The sequence below is a fragment of the Anser anser genome (genome assembly GCF_964211835.1).
Source record: "Anser anser genome assembly, chromosome: 1".
In the NCBI taxonomy this organism is placed as follows: domain Eukaryota; kingdom Metazoa; phylum Chordata; class Aves; order Anseriformes; family Anatidae; genus Anser; species Anser anser.
The window spans coordinates 69983006-70003862 of record NC_139720.1 but is presented as its reverse complement, the minus strand read 5'-3'; the positions used below and the strand labels follow the sequence as shown (position 1 = coordinate 70003862).

At 42.0% G+C, this 20857-nt stretch overlaps 2 protein-coding genes and 1 long non-coding RNA gene across 5 annotated transcripts in view; 1 reads left to right on the top strand and 2 right to left on the bottom strand.

Moving 5' to 3' along the window:
• Window positions 1-7157, bottom strand: part of PDE3A (phosphodiesterase 3A) — a 266283-nt gene extending 259126 nt beyond the window's left edge. For both annotated transcript variants that reach the window (XM_083821772.1, XM_083821773.1), the window contains exon 1: window positions 5921-7157. In XM_083821772.1, the coding sequence (XP_083677898.1) occupies window positions 5921-6772 (852 nt within the window). In that variant the 5' untranslated portion in view covers window positions 6773-7157. The remainder of the gene's footprint in view (window positions 1-5920) is intronic.
• Window positions 6286-10559, top strand: LOC310893168. Its single transcript, XR_014578773.1, has 2 exons — window positions 6286-6421; window positions 7155-10559. It is a non-coding gene; the product is annotated as an uncharacterized lncRNA (long non-coding RNA).
• Window positions 10560-15699: 5140 nt separating this feature from the next.
• Window positions 15700-20857, bottom strand: part of LOC310885219 (uncharacterized protein) — a gene marked incomplete at its 5' end in the record, with an annotated part of 109173 nt that continues 104015 nt past the window's right edge. The window contains 2 exons of one of the 2 annotated variants that reach the window (XR_014574613.1): window positions 15700-18142; window positions 18844-19569. The remainder of the gene's footprint in view (window positions 18143-18843; window positions 19570-20857) is intronic. The other variant, XR_014574614.1, reaches the window with a different exon arrangement.

Genomic DNA, 20857 nt, shown 5'->3' with positions numbered 1-20857 from the left:
AAAGTAGAGGTGTTTATTTCTGAATGACACTTCAACTAACACAGAAGAAACTTTGAGGAAAGGAGTTAGTAATTCATTGAGCTTTTTCAAAACCAAACAGAAAACAGCATCCAAAGAAAAACTCAACTTCCACTTTGCTATCTGAATCGTAATATTTATTTCTTTATCTGTTAAGTGGTATGCTACAAGCTGTACATCTTTACTTAGATTATCTAAGTAAATCGTATCAACTAGCTCAAAGCAGCTTCAATTTCAGCAGCCTTCTTCTTATCCTAAAACCATTTAAGATGCAGCTGGCTTACCCCCATTTCAAGCCCTGCTGTTTGCAGGCATAAGAACCCAGCAACCTTCCTAGTTAGAGGGTGGGATTTGTGTATATATTTACACATATGTAAATGTACATGTACATATATGTACATGCATACACACACATATAAAAATTATCCTTTAACAAAAAAAGTGCAAGTGATATTCCTTCAAGTTACAAGATATAGCTATGTCACCCTTTCTTCAAAAACAAACAAACAAACAAAAAACTGTTGGAACACAAGCACATTAACAGCAGATCAGGACAAATTCATATAAATGTCACAGTTAAGGTTGAAAACATCTTGTGTCACTGTTTTTCCCCTCCACCCCCCAAGAGGCTTCTCAAAACACATTTCATACACAGGGTCACTGTTCGGGCTGTTTATTTAATTAACGTGACAACCCAGCATACACAAGATTTCTTTCAGTTCCACAGCTTTGCATTTTCACACTTCACTCAGAAAGAGCAGAAAGTCACTACTGTATTTTACTTTTTTGCCAATGTGCCGTAACATCCGTTTCTTGATTTATATGATTAGTTTAGAATCTATTTTGGCCAATAATGAGAGTTTCATTAGCAGTTTTAAAATTTTTGTAGGGTTGAAAGAGAAAAAAACATGTACGTAGAACAGATCTGAGTAAATGAAACCATGAAAAACAAACAAACAAACAAACAGAAAAACACATTACATCTGGAATCCTTGCATGAATTTTCCTGGAGCCTTATTTGAATATTTCACACAGTTGTGTTACAGCAAGTCACTGGGTGACATAACTACTTGCTATTACTCAGTTTCTGGTGACCTAAATGGTACCGCCAGTAAATATTATCAGAGTAATTACAGTTAAATAACGCTTATTAGAAGAAGAAGGTATATGCTAATATGCTTCATGTCTAATCAGGAACATGTTATGACATTTAGTGTCCAGACTTAATCTGCTATCTCCTCTCCAAAATTTGAAATATCTTTATGTTGCATTTGGACCTCTCCTATTTTCAAACCAAAGAGCGGCATACGTAATACTAAAAATTGGTTATAAGTGTACATTTTATTTTATTTTTTTAAGGACAGAATGCTAGAGAGCCAGAAAAGAGGGGAGGGAAGTAATGTATTCCTGATACTTACAACGTTCTCACTGTCAAACAATTAGAAGAACAGATAAAGCCTCAATTTTCCCCTGGAAAGAAGAAAAAAAAACCACCACCACCACCAAATACATTTATTTTTCTCATCCATTTCACAGATCTTAGCACTGAAGTCATATCTTTGACCATGTAAGCTGTTACAGTATTGTCTTCTCAGCTCCACAGACCGGCTGCAATAGTGATGGTCTCAGCTCACAGCTTTCCCATGCGGCAGAGCGGGACATGCAAAGCCACCACCCAGAGTCCCACCAACTGCAGTCACACCAAGTGAGACTCCTCCAGCTGCCACTGGAGGAAGACAGAGGAGTCTGGGACTAAAGTCACTCACCTGAAAAAAAAATTACTTGCTGAAGGAAGAAACAGGAAGGAAAAGATGTGGCACAGATGCCACAGAGCAGTAGCAACACAAAACAGCTACTACAAGCCCCAGACCAGTTAAAAATAAGTGACGGATGCTCAGATGCCCATCCCTAATCTCCCATCAGTAGGAAAAGAGCAAAGACAAACAACAAAGGAAGATGGGTAGAAAACCTCTGCCCCAGGAGCCAGAGACAAGCTGGGAGTTTACATGCTGGCCTTGCAGCTGGAAACATCAGACCTACATCCTGGTGCAGGGCAGAGGGTCAGGGCAAGACTCAGCACCCTGCCAGTGCTTCCTGGTTAAAGGGCTGCGTCACCAAGGGGGTTGCAGGCTGGTCTGGGAATTAGAAAGTATTTCAAACCCTGATGTATGCTCTACCTGTGATAATCTTCTGACCACAGGAAAAGATACCTACCTTTGTAGGTATTTTTTCCTGATAAGCAAATTGAACTACTGGAAACAGCTGCTCTAGTTCATTTAACACACACTTCTAATGAATCCAAGTTAGCTGAAAGCCCCATCTCCTTCCAGACAAAACAAAGAATAAGCGAGGCTAAAAAGAAAAATTAAGAGTCTTCTGCACAGTTTAAGTTGTCCAGCTACTCTGTCCTGGCCACAACAAAATTGTCCCTTTAGACCGGCGGACACATTTAATACACACATGTTTATACCTGCAGAGATTGGAGGCATAAGCTCTAGAATACATGGGCCATATAATATTTTAATGGGAAACACCAAGTCACAGAACACATTTCCAACCCTCCCACCACAATCTTCTCTCCAGACCATTTAGGAAAAGCTACAAGAAGTTTGCAAAAACGTGAGGAAGAAACTCGAACGGCATCATCCTGGTGGTACTTGTGCATTTACATGGGGGAAAAAAATTGTTCATTCATTCATTGTCTGTCTCATCCACCCATTCACAATTTCTCTGTGCAGTCATCTTCTAAACTGGGTGAGCGAGCCCTTCAGGAGCTGAACATCCTCAGCTGGCATTGATGAAATCACAGGAAGACAGCACTCAGCTGTAAGCAGGATCAGGCTGCTACAAAGCACACGTTTCTCAATGAGAAATGCATACAAGCCAAACTGGAATCTTTTAATCCAAAGAATTTGCTGAAGTCGAGAGAGAAGGAAAAAAAAAAAAAACAAAAACATAAGACCCGCAAAAAAAGAATTAAAAAAAAATAGTAAAGAACACTTTTAGCAGCAAAATAAGGTTATATCTGCATGTGTGTGTGTTTGGCTGTGGTAGTTTATTTAATGAAACTTTTGCTTTTTAAATTATTTTTGGGACTGATAAGAAATTAAGATGAGATGTTTCCACAGAAGGAATAATTTATAGTGACATAGACATTTTCAGCTATTTCTATTAGTAGCTTAAACATCAGTTTTGTATTCTTTTAATTTCAGCTATGTTAATACACCTATTTGTGATGTTACTTTGCAATTCCTGGTACTGCTCTTTATACCACAAGGCCAAATAAATTTGTATTTGTATTCTAGCAGGGAAAAATTTAGATTATAACTGAGATACGTGTGACTAAAAAAATAAAAAAAAAATCAGAAACTCTGACTTTTGCAGGCTCTTGTATTCATACAAGCAGTCAGATAGGGAGGGAACCACACTCTGGAAGAACAAAACCTTAACTAAGTGCTCAGGAATAGGAAAAATTACACGAGAGGCAGCGGGAAACACCTCTAGAAGTCCTAAAGTTACTCAGCAGCAACTGAAAGCATGTATTTCAAAGCAATAAAGTAGATCCATTTCCTGATGCAAGTTATTGGCAGCTCTCAGACATACTCGGAAACTATCTTTCGGACCAGAAGCAGTCAGGGTATGTTTTTTAAAAACAGAGGGGTGAGGGAAGGCCTGGTTCTGTTTATAAAGCCCTCATCTCTATTTTTAACAAGTTATATTTAAAAACTGTCCAAAAGAGAAACATTTACCTATGGTTTCTTTAAGTCTACAGAGAGGTGATTTCTTGCTATAAACACAAACTTTGTTTGCTGCAAGTTAAGAGAGCCCCACGTCTCCCAGAATTTCTTCAGGATCCTTACAGAGCTTTGTGTCAGGGTCTCTGTTTTTCTGTGGTGCTACAATTTATTTAAAAGGACAGCTTTTAGGGAGGGAAGTTCACATACATACAGCCACAATGTGCTTAAAAATAAAAGACAAAAAGTCTCCACAAACTTGAAAGTAGTCATCCATCTCTAATCACAGAGTGACGCAAGTGATACCAGATCTCGCTATTGATTAATACTGAGTGAGAACAAAAGAAAGAGAAATTTGCCAAAATCCTGGAGTGGGTAAACTGAACAGTCGCCTGCTCGCACCAATCTGGCTCCACAGCTTGGAAGCCGAAGCTGCTTGGGACAAATCTGACTGGAGTCCCTATGGGAAACACAAGCTAGGGCGGGGGGGGAAGAAATCTACCCTGTTATCCATCGCCAGGCTAACACCCCAGTCTATATGGATTATCTGAATTCCCTCCACAAGAAGAGGGAAGGATGTGACCACAAACTAGTGAGCCCTATCTCTAAACGATTACATTTAGACATGTTAACTGGAAAACTGCTTTTGCTTAAAGTGTGAGAGCGAGTGGAAATATGTTTAAAACATTACAAGTGATTATTGTAAGAAACCACCAGAAACATCTAGCGTCATCAAGTATAAACGGTTTTAATTTCTTGCCTTAGATATTGTATTTACAAATTATTCTTACACCCTTCTCGCTCTCTGAATTCATATTAAAACAAAGTCAGAACTGAGTCAGCCTTCTATTTTTTCACACTGTATTTGCCTGGACACTGTGGTAAATATTTAGTTTATCTAAACAAAAATGTTAAATAAATAAGTACATTTGTTGTAAAATAAGCCTCAAGTATATAAGGTTGTCAGGCCCTCTTCTAGCAAATGTCATAACCAACCACAAAGGGATGTAATCAAACCATTTCCAGAAACAAACTAGCCACCCACACCAAATGGTTAGATGCCATTACTTCAAAAATACTTAACTGCTTATCCAGCAAGTGACCTGAAAGAAAACCTTTGGTGTGGGGCAATGCGCTTCAGTTAACCACAGCTCCCAGTCATTCGCAATACTAATTGAAAAGGAAAGCTTAATACCATTTGCCACTTGTTTTCCCCCAGGTTTCCCTCTCCTCCACGAAGCGAGGGTAGCACGGGCTTTCAACGCGCCCAGCTGCGCTCGACCCACCGAACAACTCTTTTGGGGGGTGACCTTAAACCTCAAAAAAATGAGAAAGTGCTTCAAGTACAGAGCTAAGCCCACCTCGTGTCCGCGGCAGGACTCTCTACAGCCACGCAGTAGAGATAACGAGGTTTGCTCGGTTCTTTTATTCCCCCCCCCTTTTTTTTTTTTGAGGTGCGCATTTAAAAGGCTGCATGGCTGGTAACTAAGTTTTCGCTAATCCGTTGCAATCACGACCTCTTAAAGTAAAGCAAGTTGTGATAAATCGCGTAGACCTCGGCTCCGTTCCTACAACAATAGCCGAGCGAGAGCTATTGATTCCAGGCACAGGAACAGCCCCGGGAGGCAAAGTGCAAAGATGAGCACCGCACGGCTGCGGGCCGGTGTCAGAGGACGCGCTATCGCCCTGATAAGGGATTTCTCCCACCGAGGACAAGCTGCTGGGCTCCCCCGCACGCACACCTTCGAAGTTTCATCGGGCCAAGTCGCCTTTGCAGAAAACTGCAGGTTTTAAGGAGCGGGGCTTGCCGGTGATGCTGCGAAACCTCTCAGCTGTGCCGTGAGGGCAGGTTCCCACCAGGCAGGCGGGTACCATCCGCCTCAATTTTCTGCCAGGGTTCCAAAATAACAGCAATATTAAAAGCGAGCCCCGCCGATGGCTGTGTAACAAGAACAACCCCGAGCTCTCTCCCCACCGCCGGCACCGGGGGCAAGCCAGTCTGGGTCCGGGGCGCACCCGCTTCCCCCCCGTCCCGGGCCGGCCGTCGGGGACTCCGCGCACCGCTGCGAGAAGCCGGCGCTCTGCTCGCCCCGCGAGGGGGCTGCAGCCGGAAGGGCGCGGCGGGACCCCGCTTCTTCCCCCCTGCGGTCCCTCGACCCTTACCCTACCTGCTCGCGGGGGATGCAGGGCAGCGAGGTCCGCCGGTGGCTCTTGCTGCCGCCCGACATCTCGGCGGAGATCATGGAGCTGGACCGCCGCCGACGCCTGAACACCGGGGCTTCGTCCGCGGCCGGGGGGGCGACGGGAGGCTCCGCCAGCGGGGCGGCCCGCCGGGGGGGCCAGAGCCGGTCGGCGTAGCCGGCCAGGAGGATGCCGAGCAGCCCCAGCAGGTAGGCCAGGTAGGGCCGCCAGGACGCCGGGACCCTATCCAAGGCGACGAGGGACGTGGTCCTGGCCGCGCTAGTCACAGCGATCATCAGGACGCCCTGCCTCGGCTTCAGCACCAGCCATGTCACGGCAGCCAGGCAGCTCAGCACCACCCCCGCGGCGGCCAGGGAGCGCAAGCGATCCTCCCCTGCCGCCAGCGCCGTCTGCGCCGCCGCTTCCCCCCCGCAGCAGGCGGCTAGCAGCAGCGCCGCCGCACGCGGCCGCACGCCGCCGCGCAGCAGGTAGCGGCCAGCGCCGAAGAAAGCCCCCGCCAGGCCCAGGGGCACGGCGCCGGGGGGCAGCCAGCCCCCCAAAAAAACCCAGCCCCGCGGCCCCGCGCCCCCCTCCGCCGCCAGCTCCCGGCCGCGCTCCCCCCGCGCCGCCAGGGCCAGCAGCAGCAGCAGTGCCCAGAGGCAGCCGGCGCGCAGGGCCGAGCAAAGTTGCCGGCGGCTCCTGGTCTCCCCTGGCAGAGGCTCGGTCCCGGAGGCCGGCCCCGGCCCGGGCCCCGCCGCCCCACCGCTGCCTCCCCCCCGCGGGGTGCTGGGCCGCCCCCGCTGCCGCCCCGCCGCCGGCAAGCGAACGCCGGAGGCCATGGCCTCGACGGGCCGCCCCGCCCGACCTCCCGCCCCGGGGGCTTTTCCCGGCTGGGGTGGGAGCAAGCCCCCGGTGGGGGTCAGCGCCGGCCCGTGGGGGACAGGCGGCGGGCCGGGGGCGCTCCCCGCCGCAGCGCCGGCATTTGCCGGGGGACCCCCCTGAACCTCCTCCCCGAGCCTCGCATGAAGGGCCGGGGGGCGCCTCGCCTCCTCCGCGACCACCTCGGGCTGCGGCGGGGGGGGGGGGGGGGGGGGTCGGCAAAGTTAAAGGGGAAAAAAAAAAAGGGAGAGACGCGGGGAGATCCTAAGCGGTGTAAGGAAGAGGGCGGGGGATGTGGGGGGAGGCAGCTGTACCAACTCCGAAGTACTGCTTAATTTCTAGGCCATCGGATCCCCCCCGGGCGCTCCCGGCGAGCAGGGGCGGCGCTGCCCGCAGGATGGTCCCCGCCCGGCCCGCGGGGTCCCGGCCATGCCCGCTGCGGACGGCGGGGAAGGGCGAAGGCCGAAAATTGGCAGTTGCAAGGCCAGCGGAGCCGGGGCAGCAGTTGCGGAGTCCTGCCGGGAGAGCCGCAGGAGGCACCCGGAGGGAGGCTGCTGAGAGGGGGAGAGGGAAAGAGGAAGAGAGCGAGAACGCCGTTTTCCCTTATGAACGCTGCCGGGATAGCCCCTGAGTTTCGCACGGAAAACTCAAGTGATGCAAGGCCCTCTCCTCTCCCCAGGAGAGGAGGCAGCTGAAAGCCCAGAAGCGAGCCCAGACCTGCTCGGAACAACGAGGGGCGGCAGAGGCGCTAATTACGCAAGAGGCTGCCGGGGAAGAGGGGGTCGCTGCCTGCGGAGCGGCCGGACCGGCTCGTGGGGACGGAGGCTTCTGGGGAAGGAAGCTCCGTGTACCGGGGATGGGGCTCGCCCCGCGCCACAACCCCCCCCGCCTCCCCCCCCCCCCCCGCGCTGCCGCCCCGCAGGAGGCCGCGGTGCCACCCGGGCGGCGGAGCGCCCCGCCACCGGGCGAGGCATAAATCCGCCTGTCAGGGAGGGGGCAATTACGAGGCCGTAAAAAAGTCAGGAAGATGAATGCTCGCGAATGATGATCGCTGTTTTTGTAGTCGTTTTCGTGGGAAGCCCGGACTGGAATCCCGAAGGCAGCGGGCGACCGTCCTCCAAAGCGCTGCGAGCTCCAAGGCTGTGGCTCCCTCCAAACCCCAGCCCTTCCTCCCTCCCTTCCACCTGCCTCTGCCTCAGGGCTCCACCGGGGAACTTCGCCTAGGGTCAGGGGCGCCCCCCTGGCCTGCCTGAAATGGCCGTGGGAGAGGTGGCCCCAGGTGCAGGCTGCAAGCCCCCCCCCCCCATCCTCGTTAAAGACCCAGGTGCCAGCAAAGGGCGCGAAGCAACGCATTTAGCACATAATAACGTAAACCACAGAGAAATATAATCACCAGCTGTGAAGTTACGGAACATTAAGAGCCAGGAAGCGAACAGATTAGAAAACATTCTCCCGGCTCTCTTCCCCCTTGCACATACACGAACCACTAATTTGAGACAGATTTATAGCCTTTGCTTATTTATTGGTGTATCTATCTGGGTATCATGCCTATCATCCAGGATGTGCCTCTGAAATGGTAGCATTAGTGAAACGTTTGGGATTTTTACTAGAAATGGGTTGTAAAAACTGAGTATGGTTTTAAATAATAGTCTTCCAACCTATTATGGAATATGGATTTATTAGTCATTTTTGTATTTGAAGCTAAATTTGAAAACAACATAGATATTCTTAGCAAAGTTTGGCTCTGAGGAATGGAAAGCTGCTGGTGTTTCTATTTTTTTTGTGTGTGTTTTTTTTTTTTTTTAAGGCTAAGGGTCCAGATTAAGAACAGCTGGAAAGGTTTACAGTTTATTCTGGTGAGACAGCAATCAGCAGGTTGCCATATACACCTAGAAAAACATAGCTGGGTTCCATTTTCCCAAAGCATCAACATCCCAGAGGCAGAATCGGGGCCTAGGCAGTAGTAATCATATGACTCCTAACATTTTTTCAACATTTTATAAATAAAATGCATCTCTTGGATATGCTTAAGTCTAGATGCACCAAAAAAGTGCACACAGATATTACAATACTGGGTGACAACACATGCCAACAGTTGCAGTTCAGATAGATCAAACCTTTGACTTCGTCCTTCATACCAAGTAGCATTCACTTAAATCTTAATTTACCTCCACTTTGTTACTTTACAATTTGATTTACTGATATCAGAAATGTTGACACTTTACATAGTCATTAAGAAAGAAAAAAAAAAGCAGAAGTAGAACAATAAACTTTCCCTATCTTTAGTTTTTGCTCTATAGCCACTTTAAATTTATATTACCCTACATAGACCAAAGTGGATAGCCACTATAATCTATATTCTTTTAATCTAACCACTATAATCTGTGTTTTTTTATCTTACAATGAATTACTCACTTTAGATCAAAAGCAGCATTTTTATTTATTTATTTATTAGGCTGGACACATTCTAGGTTAGTTTAAAGGAGTAGCTTTGTAGTAGCTCTTATACTAGTGGTTTGAGCCTATTACCAAGCTTCATTGTGAAACGAAAGGCAGCATTCGTTTAATTTTGGCATCTCCAACAAAAATCAATACCAGGTTGGAGGATGTTGTAGGTGATGAGCCAAACAGAAGGTGAGTTTCACAGAAGACAAGAGACACTGCCCATTTAGACTTTTCATGAACTGCCAAAAAAAAAGTGGTGTTGGAATGAGTTCATTCTTCAGGATATTATTTCACCAGACTGGGCTGTCTACAGATAAGTACATCTTAAGCAGTATGTTGAACAAATAGTTAGAGGCAACTGAATATCTTATCTTCCTTCTCTAGTGAGGAGAACTTCTGGGAGGATAGACTGTACCCCTGCAAACAGTGAACAGCTCAAGACTCCTGAAGTTCTGGGAAATGTAGGCTTTTCAGCACTTGCAGAGTCAGATTCCTTACAATGAATAGACATCTTATAATAACCCAAAAAAATGGAAACTGTTACATATGGTTAGGTCATCAGAGCAATGTATTTAAGTACCATTTTCCTGTTCTTCTGAAAAGAATGAGAGTCCACAAACGAAGCTCTGGTATATTAAAAAGCAAAGTACTACGTTCCTTGGTTATGATTTTGTTCAAAAGATGCTTGAAGCAGGGGAAAATTCTACGCAATGATCAGTAGGTCTCTCAACCCTCACCTTTGGGCAAATGTTTTTGAGGTGGGAAAGAGCTACCATTGACAGAATTGGCTACCATAAATAAAATAACTTCAGGAAGGGTTTTCTTGGAAGCATCTGTTCTAGCATAAAATAAAGAAAAAAAACAGTTGGCAATCTGACAGAAGAAATAACAGAGTTAAGAAACAAATCAATTGATCCACCAAATGGATCCATTAGTGATATCCTATTGTATAAATGTCCTGGAGCAATATCAGCCATTCACCAAAGAAACTACTACTTGCAGAAGATTGTGCTACAGTGTAAACCTAGCAATACCTTTGTATTTTCCACTTGGAGAGTAATCTTCCATGGTAAAGGTTGAGATTTCTTTGAGACTTCAGAGAAGATGAAACCATGAAGTTAAATGGGTACCATTGCAGAAAGGTCTGGAGGAGAATAACAGTGAATGTCAAATTAGATAAAGTTAAAATAGATTTACCTTTACCTTAAAAAAAAAAAAAAAAAAAAAAATCTTGCTCTGGACCACAAAGAGATGTAAGGGGGTTTTGTATAGCCAACAGTTCCCCGAGACTTAATTGTCTGTCTCAGAATCACTCCTTCCTTAGTTATCATGGTCTCTACTGTCATTTCTCGATAAAGCAACCCATTTTTTCTCCAAATTTAAATGGTAATTTAGTGGAGAAAATAAAATGCCTTTTATTCATTACTATGTTCAGCAGGTTGTACTCTTATCTAATCTATCTAAAGGACATTTTCAAGAAGCACCTATGCAGAACATGATTCCCCATCTAAATGGGGAGAAATGGCTTCCTTTACCAGTTCTTAAGGAAGAGAGGAATGATTTTGTAACAGGACTGCTTAGCCTAGCTATATGTCCCTCCCGTCTGTCCAGGATTAGACAACCACCATTTGTTTAGTTTGTCTACACTTCCCTGAGGCCTCTTCTCATACCACTGCTGGCTTGCGGTTACAGTAAGTGGGCTGTAGTTGGTCTGGGAAACCACAATAAACATGTACAGGCCGTATCCCATAGCAGGTTACATGGCCTGTCCTCCCAAAAGAAATACAACAAAAGGAAAGTCCCAGATTGTGCAAAAATGCTGTGATTAAGCTGCAGTGAGAAGTGATGCTACTGGGGGTAAAGGAGCAGTAGTGAAAACTAATTAAATTCTACACCACATCATATTGGAGAGTACGATGGGAGGAAGGAAAATATAGACAGTCTCTATGACTTGTTCATCCAGTTTTACCTGTATCCTTCTCGGTCTATACTTGAGGTGAATATTCATACATTTTGATTATTTTTCTTTCTTCTTTCTTCCTTGTAATTAAACTTTTCTCACCTTCTTATGACTTTGTGAAATGTATGTAGATAATTCTATATGTATAAATCCACTGTGTGAATCTTAGTTTACTGAATAAAGTTAAGATTGCCTAATCTGTGAAACGCACTGCTGTTAAAACCTATACATGATGGTAACAATTTGGACTGTGGTGACACTTTTTTCTGTTAGGAGCTCAAATCATTTTACAAACACTATTGAACAATTCACACTACCTCTAGGTCTTCTAAATTCTCAAAAGTTTAGATGAGGACCAGGAGGCTGCATGACATTTATAAATGTCTGTCTACAGAAGCACTTAAAATATGCTTATTTTTAAACATGAGCATTTTTCTGACTTCAGTGGCAATTCATAAAGAATATCACATGCAATTCAATTTAAAGTTTTGAAAAGGATAAATTTGTCATGTAACTCTAACCATCTAGTACAAGATTTCATCACCTGAGTAGTCTCACTGATTCAGTGATTTTGATAGTGAATGTGGCATTGAAATGTAGTTACTGGATGTATTAGATTAAGTTTTATTACATTTTTCATCATGGAAATAATAAATAATGTTACTTTGGGGTTGAGTGCAGGCATGCTCACAACACCCACATTGCATCTGCTTCATTTAATTCACATTTTCAAGGTTTTCTTCATAATAGGATGACTAAGGTACGTAATGAACAAAAATTAAGTCCTACATTGTGGAGAACATCCATCTGATGACAAAAACGTTCATCAAATTTATTCATACATGAAAATTTCCATTGGCTTCCTCTGCAGTGTAGGCAGAAAGAACTATGCTTACTCTATTAGGAGAACAATTTAAATATTAATTCATTGTAAAGACTGGGCTGTGATTCAGATTTTGCTGAGGTCTAGAAGTGAGCTTTCCAGTTTCCAAAAGTCTGTTACTCTTTCATCAGAAGCATTTAAGAAAGTACAGCCTTTATATTTCAAAATAAGTATCATTCACAAATGGATGGATTATTTTTTGCTTACCTGAATGGTCATGCTGTAATGAAAGAATAAAATTCTGATTTTGGGAAGGAACGTGTTTGACCAGACCCTTTTGTGAGATCTTTTTTATAAATTTTGTACATACATATTACTGATTTTTTTTTATCAGTACATATATATAGAATAATGTGCTCAGATGGATTCCTGGTGAAGGTAACACATCCTGGTCCCAGGGAGCTGCTTGCAGGGTTGGGGATAATATATTCAGGGATTTCTTCCCTATTTTAAAAGCAAAACTCTATCTAGTTTTAACTGCAGGGAAGTCAGTCGCAGGATGTTCATAACTAACATATAAGCTATTAAAAATTGAGTGCATTCAATGATGTCCATGAAGGGAAACTAGTCCTCAAAGGGTGATACCATTTTATCACAACAGAGAGTTCACATTTTGCATAAGTTCTTACTTCAATGTTAAACATAGTGCTAGTCTAAAGAAAATTAATCTCTTATGCTTATACATATGTATATAAACAATACCTTGGAAACATATTCTTCTGGAGCAAGGCATATTTTATGCTTACCTTTGATATACAAACACGTCATAGAGTAAGCAGAGCTATGAGAAAATGAGGTATGTGAAAGCAGACTTGAATCCTTCAGAAAAGTTGTGTTTCATTCTGAGGGGTGGGAGTGCTGTCCCTGTCCCCTGGGGTTTGGAAAAAACAGGTTCATTTCCACTGACATGTGCTGAATGTCATCTACACAGGTTGGCTCTCGAAGGCGCTGCTGCAAATATTGCATGTTTTATTATGTAGAACACAAGTATTTTTAGCTGTGTTTTGGTATTTTTAAAAGAAAAATTATATAGTGATATGATCACAAGCACATTATTTATTTATTTATTTATTTATTTGAGTGGTGGTGGTAATCAGAATTAATAATACTGGTATGATTGTCCTAGTAATCGGGTTTGCTAAGCTTTTGATAGCATGTGAAAATTATGCCATAAGCTTATCTCTCTCATACATTTAGGCTCAGAAAAAGTAACTGAAGAAATATTGTATGTTAAAGTTTTGAAGCTGTGTGAAGTATAATTTCATAATACTGGCTTAGAAGGCAAATATTCCAATCCTTTAAAAAAATAATAATTACTAATATTTTGGCTGTTTGGTTCAAATCTGAAAAGGACCCTCTATTTATTTTATACTTCAAATGGTGTTTAGTTTTCTGATATCTAGGTTAAGGTTAATCAAAAAAAAATAGTGGAAAAGTTAACAGACAGGCATTCCTAGATATGCACAATTTTAAGGTAACAAACTACTCAGCAAATTTCAACAAATTTCCTACAACAAATGTTTGTAGGATGAGACCCTACTTCCCATTGGCTTTCATTTCACTGTAGCATCCACCTACTTTGTTTATAAAGACCTCTTGGACTTTCCCCTCATCTATTTTCTTTCTGATGCTCAAAAACACTCTTCAAAAGGCACAAGAAGGTCACAAGTTCATCAAACAGGAATTTCAAAGCTGATGCTCAGCTTGCCTCTAACATAACCTGGTCTGTGACAGTCCTGGGTGATGACCCTGAAAAATCATGTGGTATTTACTAACACGTGATACTGTCTTTGGTGTTAGTTCCATTTTATCTTGTGTCCCAGAACTCACACTACCAAAAATGTTAGCAGACAATGATTATTTTTAAATAATTATGTACACTAGGTTTTTTGTTGTTGTTGTTTTCGTTGTGTTTTTTTCTTCTGTTTTTTATGATTCGTAAGTGTGCACACAACCCTTTAACAAGGCAGCCTAGAAAATGGAACAGATATTACCAAAACCTCTTTTCCTAGTAAGACAAACAAAATGCATTTCTGTTTCAATAGCTGAGAAACAGAAATGTAGGCTGAAAGTAACTGTTTTAACCAGTGTATTCCAAGCAAAATCTCTCATAATAAAGGGATGTTGAGCATGAATTCTTGCCCTACCAATTAGGCAAAAGAGTAATTCATTTCATTGAAAGAATTCTCACTTGACATGTAATACACACAATCAAAGTTACAGGCTCATTAGCCACTTACTAATGAAAGTCTCCCTCTGAGACACATTAGGAAGCCACTTTTAGAGGAGAAAAAATGTTAAGAGCAAAGTCTTAAAATAATATGCAAGAAGCACAAGTTTTTAAATTGATCTGGAATCAAATTGCTACAGTTACTTAGATATTTAAAGATGCAAATAAATATTTAGTAAGATTTTTAAAAATACATGGTTGATCTCGAGGCAGCTACATCCAAAAATTCTTCAGCTCTGCTTCCAGTGTTAAGCCAAATGCATAATGTTGCTGGGTATGCCTAGGAGTTTTTCATTGTCAGCAGAGCTGAATTCCCCATGTCTAATTCATGTCCAACAGGTTTCACAAGCACGTTTCTCTGCCAGTATCACCTGAGGAACTGTATCCCAGAAGCTTGAACGTGGTAATCACACATAGTGGGCTCCCAAAATCACTAGTCAAAAGATGCAGGGGGCTGGGTAGAAAATTATTCTCTTCTTATTCTTCAGAAGAATTCATCTTTTAAATTCCTGCCTCTGGAATATTTTGGTGATCTTGAAAACTGTTGATGAATCTATTTCACTTTGCATAAATAATTACAAAAAATAATAACAATAATCTGTGCTAAAGAGAGAAGCAATGAGTACAGTTCTGCAGCCCTGAGGCAGGAACATTCACTGAAGGCCAGAGACACCTGGATCTCAGTCCCTGTTCCAGTGGCTGGTTTACATATCATAAGATTTATAATGTAAATGTTAAATATAAGATAAAAATGTATTTAAAATGCATAAACCAACCACTGAAACGGGCTGGGAACCAGGTGTCTCTACTCTGTCATGAGTATCTTTACTGGGCTGCTGTGGGATCATACTTTCTTATTTGTTGTCTTTTAGGCTTTGTGCATCCCTCATGTTGTAGCTTGATCTTGGGGATTTGGTCCCAAGTGACTAACTGAGAAATGAATATATCAAAACTATCTGTACAGTAATTCTGGCCTTTGGATACTTAGGAACTTAAGTCTCACTGAAAGCTATAGCTTGTAGTGGCAGTTAGACTCCTAAACCTTTAGAGGCTCCTTTTGAGAACGTTATTCTAAATCCTGAAATTTTGACATTTTTAATCAGTCCCTTTTAACCACAAAGAGGATATACCTGAATCTACAGATGATCTAAACACATCCAGTTTAATATCAGGTTGTTTCATACATATATTATTTACCAACAACAAGAGGAGCAAGTGACATTATCCATTTCTAAGACTGTGTACTTCTGCGTAGCGTCAGAACATTTACAGATATTATATTAATACTGCAAGATCTCACGCTTGTCATGAGATGATTTTATTGAGAAAACGAGAAACTTATGGGTGTGCTCAAGTGGCTTACAGACTTACACACCGCACAGTAAGATTTAGATATGGTATCGGTAGGTGTAACCCTGCTAACATAAAGAGAGCTGCATATTTCTTTCTCAGGTATGAACTGCCGCTTGAATAAGTACAAGAACACAAGAATTTTTAACAGCAACTTTGTGGAGCTTAATTAATTTTGTGTTCACACTACCTCCTTCAGTTTGTTTCCAGATCTAATACAGGAACCATACGGAGAGAGGCACAGGAAGATAAGTAGGCGTTGCATGCCATTACTCACCATCTGTTTAGGCAAGCCGTGCTGAGCCAAACAAGGAACAGGTCATGGCTCTGATGACATTCACAGGTCAGAGCCCCTCTAATTGACTATGTGGACTACAACAACATCTCACTGCCAGGGAAGGCATAGGAAGATTTTCCTGGGGTTACTGTGAGAGTTGAAGTCAGCAAGTGGTCAACTGATGAGGAAAGAGTGAATGAAGATAAAAAGCAACAGAGAAATGAAAGCCTGTGTTGAGGGAAGGGATAAAAAGTGAATGAAGAGTGATATAGAGGTAAATGGTGAAGGCATAAGTGATATGGCAGCATAAGATGCTGAAATGAAGATTTTAATTGCAATACAAAGTTCTACACTTATTATGAGTTGGAGATTTTGCCCTAGGCTTCATAACCTTATAATGTAATATTATTCCAACTGACAATTTATCAGTGAGGTCCTTTCTTAGTAAAAATTATAAAAGCATGAGTGTATGTTAAATCATATGGCATGCATTTACCCAAGATTTATAGGTGAACTTATCCACTGCAGAGCTGTGTTCTCAGAGAACCTGCACTGCACTTCCCTGCACCTGCAGAGAGCTGGAAATGGGAGGATAATTATGAGTATTGAGAGGCTAAGCCAGATGTTCCAGGAATGGAGGAATTTCATCTTTGGTTGGCTGGCCTCTCTGGGCAGGAAAACAGAAAAAGGAAGTGTGGTGTTTGAGCTGGCATGTGCCATGCAGTCCTTGCTTGGTGAGTGCCAGGCCTCTGCTGCGGGAAGCTGGGCCTGGGGTTGTTACCACAGACCAGGCAAGTGCAAAGCCAAATACTGAATGGACGGGCAAGGCTGAAGTGTTAAAGGAAATATGAATGTGAAATAGGAGCACATGCAAATAAAGGGAGTACAAGCCTTATGTGATACACTAACTTAGCACATTCCACAGCGTGTCATTTCAAAAAGATGAGGTGTCACTTCTGTGATGTTTGGATCGCTTACACTTATACATTTTAACCTTTTACCAGAACAAGTATATAAGAAAATATCCAGCAGATATACTTATATGTGATATCTTTCTGTTTTGTTACCAAGATTTTTTTTGTTTTGTTTTTCTTCTTAAGCAAAAGGAACTCAATTAGTTTAGTCACAATCTATTAAACAACCAACTCTGTACTTACATTTTTCCCTGTATTGGAACATCCATTTTCACTTCCTCTCATCATATTAAACAATACCATTAAGGCAGTCCTGCTTACAATTTAGAGCAAGAATTTCTGCCTCAAGGCAGCAGCCTTAATTCTTAAAATTATATATTTTAAACTGAGGAATAGTATATATTCTTAATCATACATTTCAAACACTTTTTTCAGTTTCTCCTTCTCTTAATTTTATTTTCAGAAGAGCAACTTAGACACACAGTCAGTTTAATAATAATAAACAAATCTTTGTCAGCCAATTCCAACTCCTTTTTCATAAATTCATGCAAAACTGTCAACATGTCAGTGGACTGCAGTGCTTGATTTCAGAGAGGTCTGAAGGAAGAAGGAAAGCATTATGGCAAATATATTATTGAAAACAGAAATCTCTCAACTGAATTGCACAGATAGACATTTTAAGATTAAAATAACAAATGCACATAACGAATGAAAAAGCCCAGATGACACAGCAGTGTCAGGCATCAAAATGAGACTGCTATGAAATTAATGTCTGATCAGAATGTTTACTGACAGACTTCACAGTTTTTCACTCTAAAGTGAAAGAGACAGACTTTTTTTTTTTTTTTCCTCACATGTTGAAACGTCACCAAGTGATTAATTACAGTGCAAGTTCTGTGGCATGTAACTCTTTGGTCTTTGGGTAGAGAAAAACCTTTCCATCTCGATGACAGGCAGCCTTGGACTTTGCCTGTGCAACATCCACTGCTGGAGCTGTGTCCTGAGACTCCACAAGATATACTTGTCTTGTGTAGCCTTCACTTCTCATACATACTTCCCACTCCACATATTTAAAGGACGGCTTTGAGGATGGCATCGTAGCTGATGTCAGTTGTGACTCTACCAGATTATTCTTCCTCTGCTCAGCCAAGAGTTAGATGACCCACTCTGCTCAACTTAAGCCATTCACTGATAGCAGCTGATGTGGTCAACATCTGAACTGCTGGTCCACCAGTGAGGAAGCAATGCCCAGAAGGGGCAGGTCTCTCCATCTGAAGGCAGATAAAGATATCAGTGAGAGGGGCAATCCCTTAAACAAGTTGTTTTTTATGGTTTTACGGGCTTGGTTTAACCAAATCTGCAACAAGGCATTTATCACTACTGTTGTTAGTAATCATGATGCGCTAGATCTGCTGGAGGAGTCTATTGTTTGCTTGTTTGTTTGTTTGCTTTAAATACAGAAGAGCAAAATTAATAGTTTCAGGGAGGTAGAAAACACAAACAAAGGTCATTTCCTTGCTTTGTGATCAAGGGTGAGAAAAGACTGAATGATAAAGATAAAGCTTCTGTGAAATAAGGGAACAACAGAGATGCACCATGGACTAAAGTTCTTTCTCTCAGAATCATGCTTAATTAGCAGTGTTTGAACAACCATTTTTGAAACAAACTCAGAGGATAGTCTGCCCTTACTTAAACACCTGAAAATTGCATAGATATTCTTCCTTAAGCTTGCTTCATTATAAGTTTGTCACCTCTACAGAAGATTTCAGTAAGACATAGACAACTGCTACTATTTGGTTTGATCCTTGTTTCAGTTGCACATGTAGTTTTGCAGGCAGGCAGTTTTACCTTACTAGCAGTTGGTTTTCTAGGATTTGGGTGATTTTCAAGGTCCCAGCATTTGGGTGATTTTCCATTTCTGAGCAACAAACATTGTGAACAATTAGAAGATGTAACATATTTTATCTCTTACCTGGTGCCTCTGTGGGGAGCAGATTAGTTATCCAGATGAACTTCTTATATGGTGACTGGGCATAGAAGTCGGATTGTAACTGTGACTCCTGTCTGTACATAACAGCCTGGTGGGAGCACAGCCAACAACAGGAGCAACAGGCAGGCAGGCAGCAGCAATGTTCCCGTGGTCCCCCAGCCAGCAGGTGGGATGCTGAGCTGCTGGACTGATGCTTACATCTAATGCACTGCATCATGTTATTACGTTGTTGAACATACTCATACATGCTATGTGGAAAGTACACAGAACCAAGTGATCTAGACCCTGAACTGTTACAAACTCAGAACCTGAGCCAGATTTGACAAATTTCACAAAATGTTTTAGTTAACTTTGAATATTCCAGGACATATCTAAAATTTCAGTTGCACCTCTTCTAATGAGCAATACCTCACCCTAAGAGAGAGAGAGTAATGTTTTTTTCCCTTAAAATTTGCTTTCAATTTCTGTAGTATTTTTTCTTGGTTTTAGAACAACGTGAGCAGGGTCTCCACCCACCTTTCATCTCATTGGTAGCTAAACAAACCTTCATGCCCAAGTAAGTTTTGGAGTCAGGCCATCTCCATTCTTCCTACAACTTCAAGAAAGTCTTGCTATTCTTGATAACCTGGGAAGGAGGAACCCAAATGGATTTTGGAGTACTGAAGTGTGTAGAGGACAACAAGACAGAAATCCGTTACTGTAATCAAGCTGAAGAGAGACAAAAGGGATTAGTTTAGATTGTGTTGTTCCCTCAAGTAAAAGCTACACTAACAGGAGAATGAAACAGAAGAATTAGAGTCAAAGAACAATTCCTCATTCATAAATACAGTGCAAAATAAAATCACCACGAGGCATTGTTTTGCTCACTAATGTTTGATGACCAGCACGTGGAAGTTGCGTGGTTTATTCTTTATAAGGTATTCCAATAATTTAGTTAATTCCTGTCTTTACTGAATATTATTAATATTACTAGTGAATAATAGGTGGGTTTTCTTGTCTCATGTTTGATATTCTTTCAATAAAAATATATATTTTTTTGATAAAGCTTAGTCAGTGTCTGACAATTTGCAGTTTTTACTCTTGTAAGTCTTTTTGATTTTTTATGAACTATAAATTCCCATGTGACATCTGTTAATTGTAGTCTAACTAATGTCTGCATTGGTATGGTATTGTTTGTAACTTTATTTTTTTCATTTGTATTTTCTCCATGCATAGTTTGAGTTTGCTAAATATGTTGAAAAGCTTCAGTCTGAGGAGCACTCAAGTTAAAGTTATCACTACTGTATAGATCCCATTCACAGCAGCACTTAAGTATTGGTACTTCAAATTAAGTATGGGTGAAACGCAGTCTATTTGATGGTTTATGAGCACTTTCAAAACCATGAAACCATGTAGAAAAAAATATCTAGATCTCTATATCAGACAACCAGGCTTAACTTAATGCAGGGCAAAAGTAAAATATAAGATCCACACAGAGGGAATGCAGCGTATGTCAAAAGACTGAGACCGAATGGACCACTACTCCATGAATTTTCTTTTATTTCCATAGCCATAATGTAAGACATTTCAGCCAAGAGGTAATTTCTTAGATCTAAAAAAAAAAACTCTAAACCTTAGATTCAGCAACCAAAAGATGGGCACTGGCTATAGATCTATTCTAGAGATCTGAAACGCAGATCAGAAAATTTTGTTTTATTAAAAGCAAAGGGATTTCACCCACAGTGTGTTTACTGACATAGTCTGAGCTCAAGCATTCATTTTTGCATTTTTTCCCCCTCTATCTTATAACGAGTCTTTGTATTAACTAAAATATAACAATAAAGCTTGTCAAGAATCTGTACATCTAAAAACCTCAAACAGAGACCTTGCTTTTGCCTCTCAGATTTTACAAACAAAAAATCTTTCTGAAAAAAAGAAACAGATTATGGAAGTATTAGATGTACATTTTCTTTCCAGAGTTTTTGAACATTACTGTGCTAATGCAAAACACAAGAAC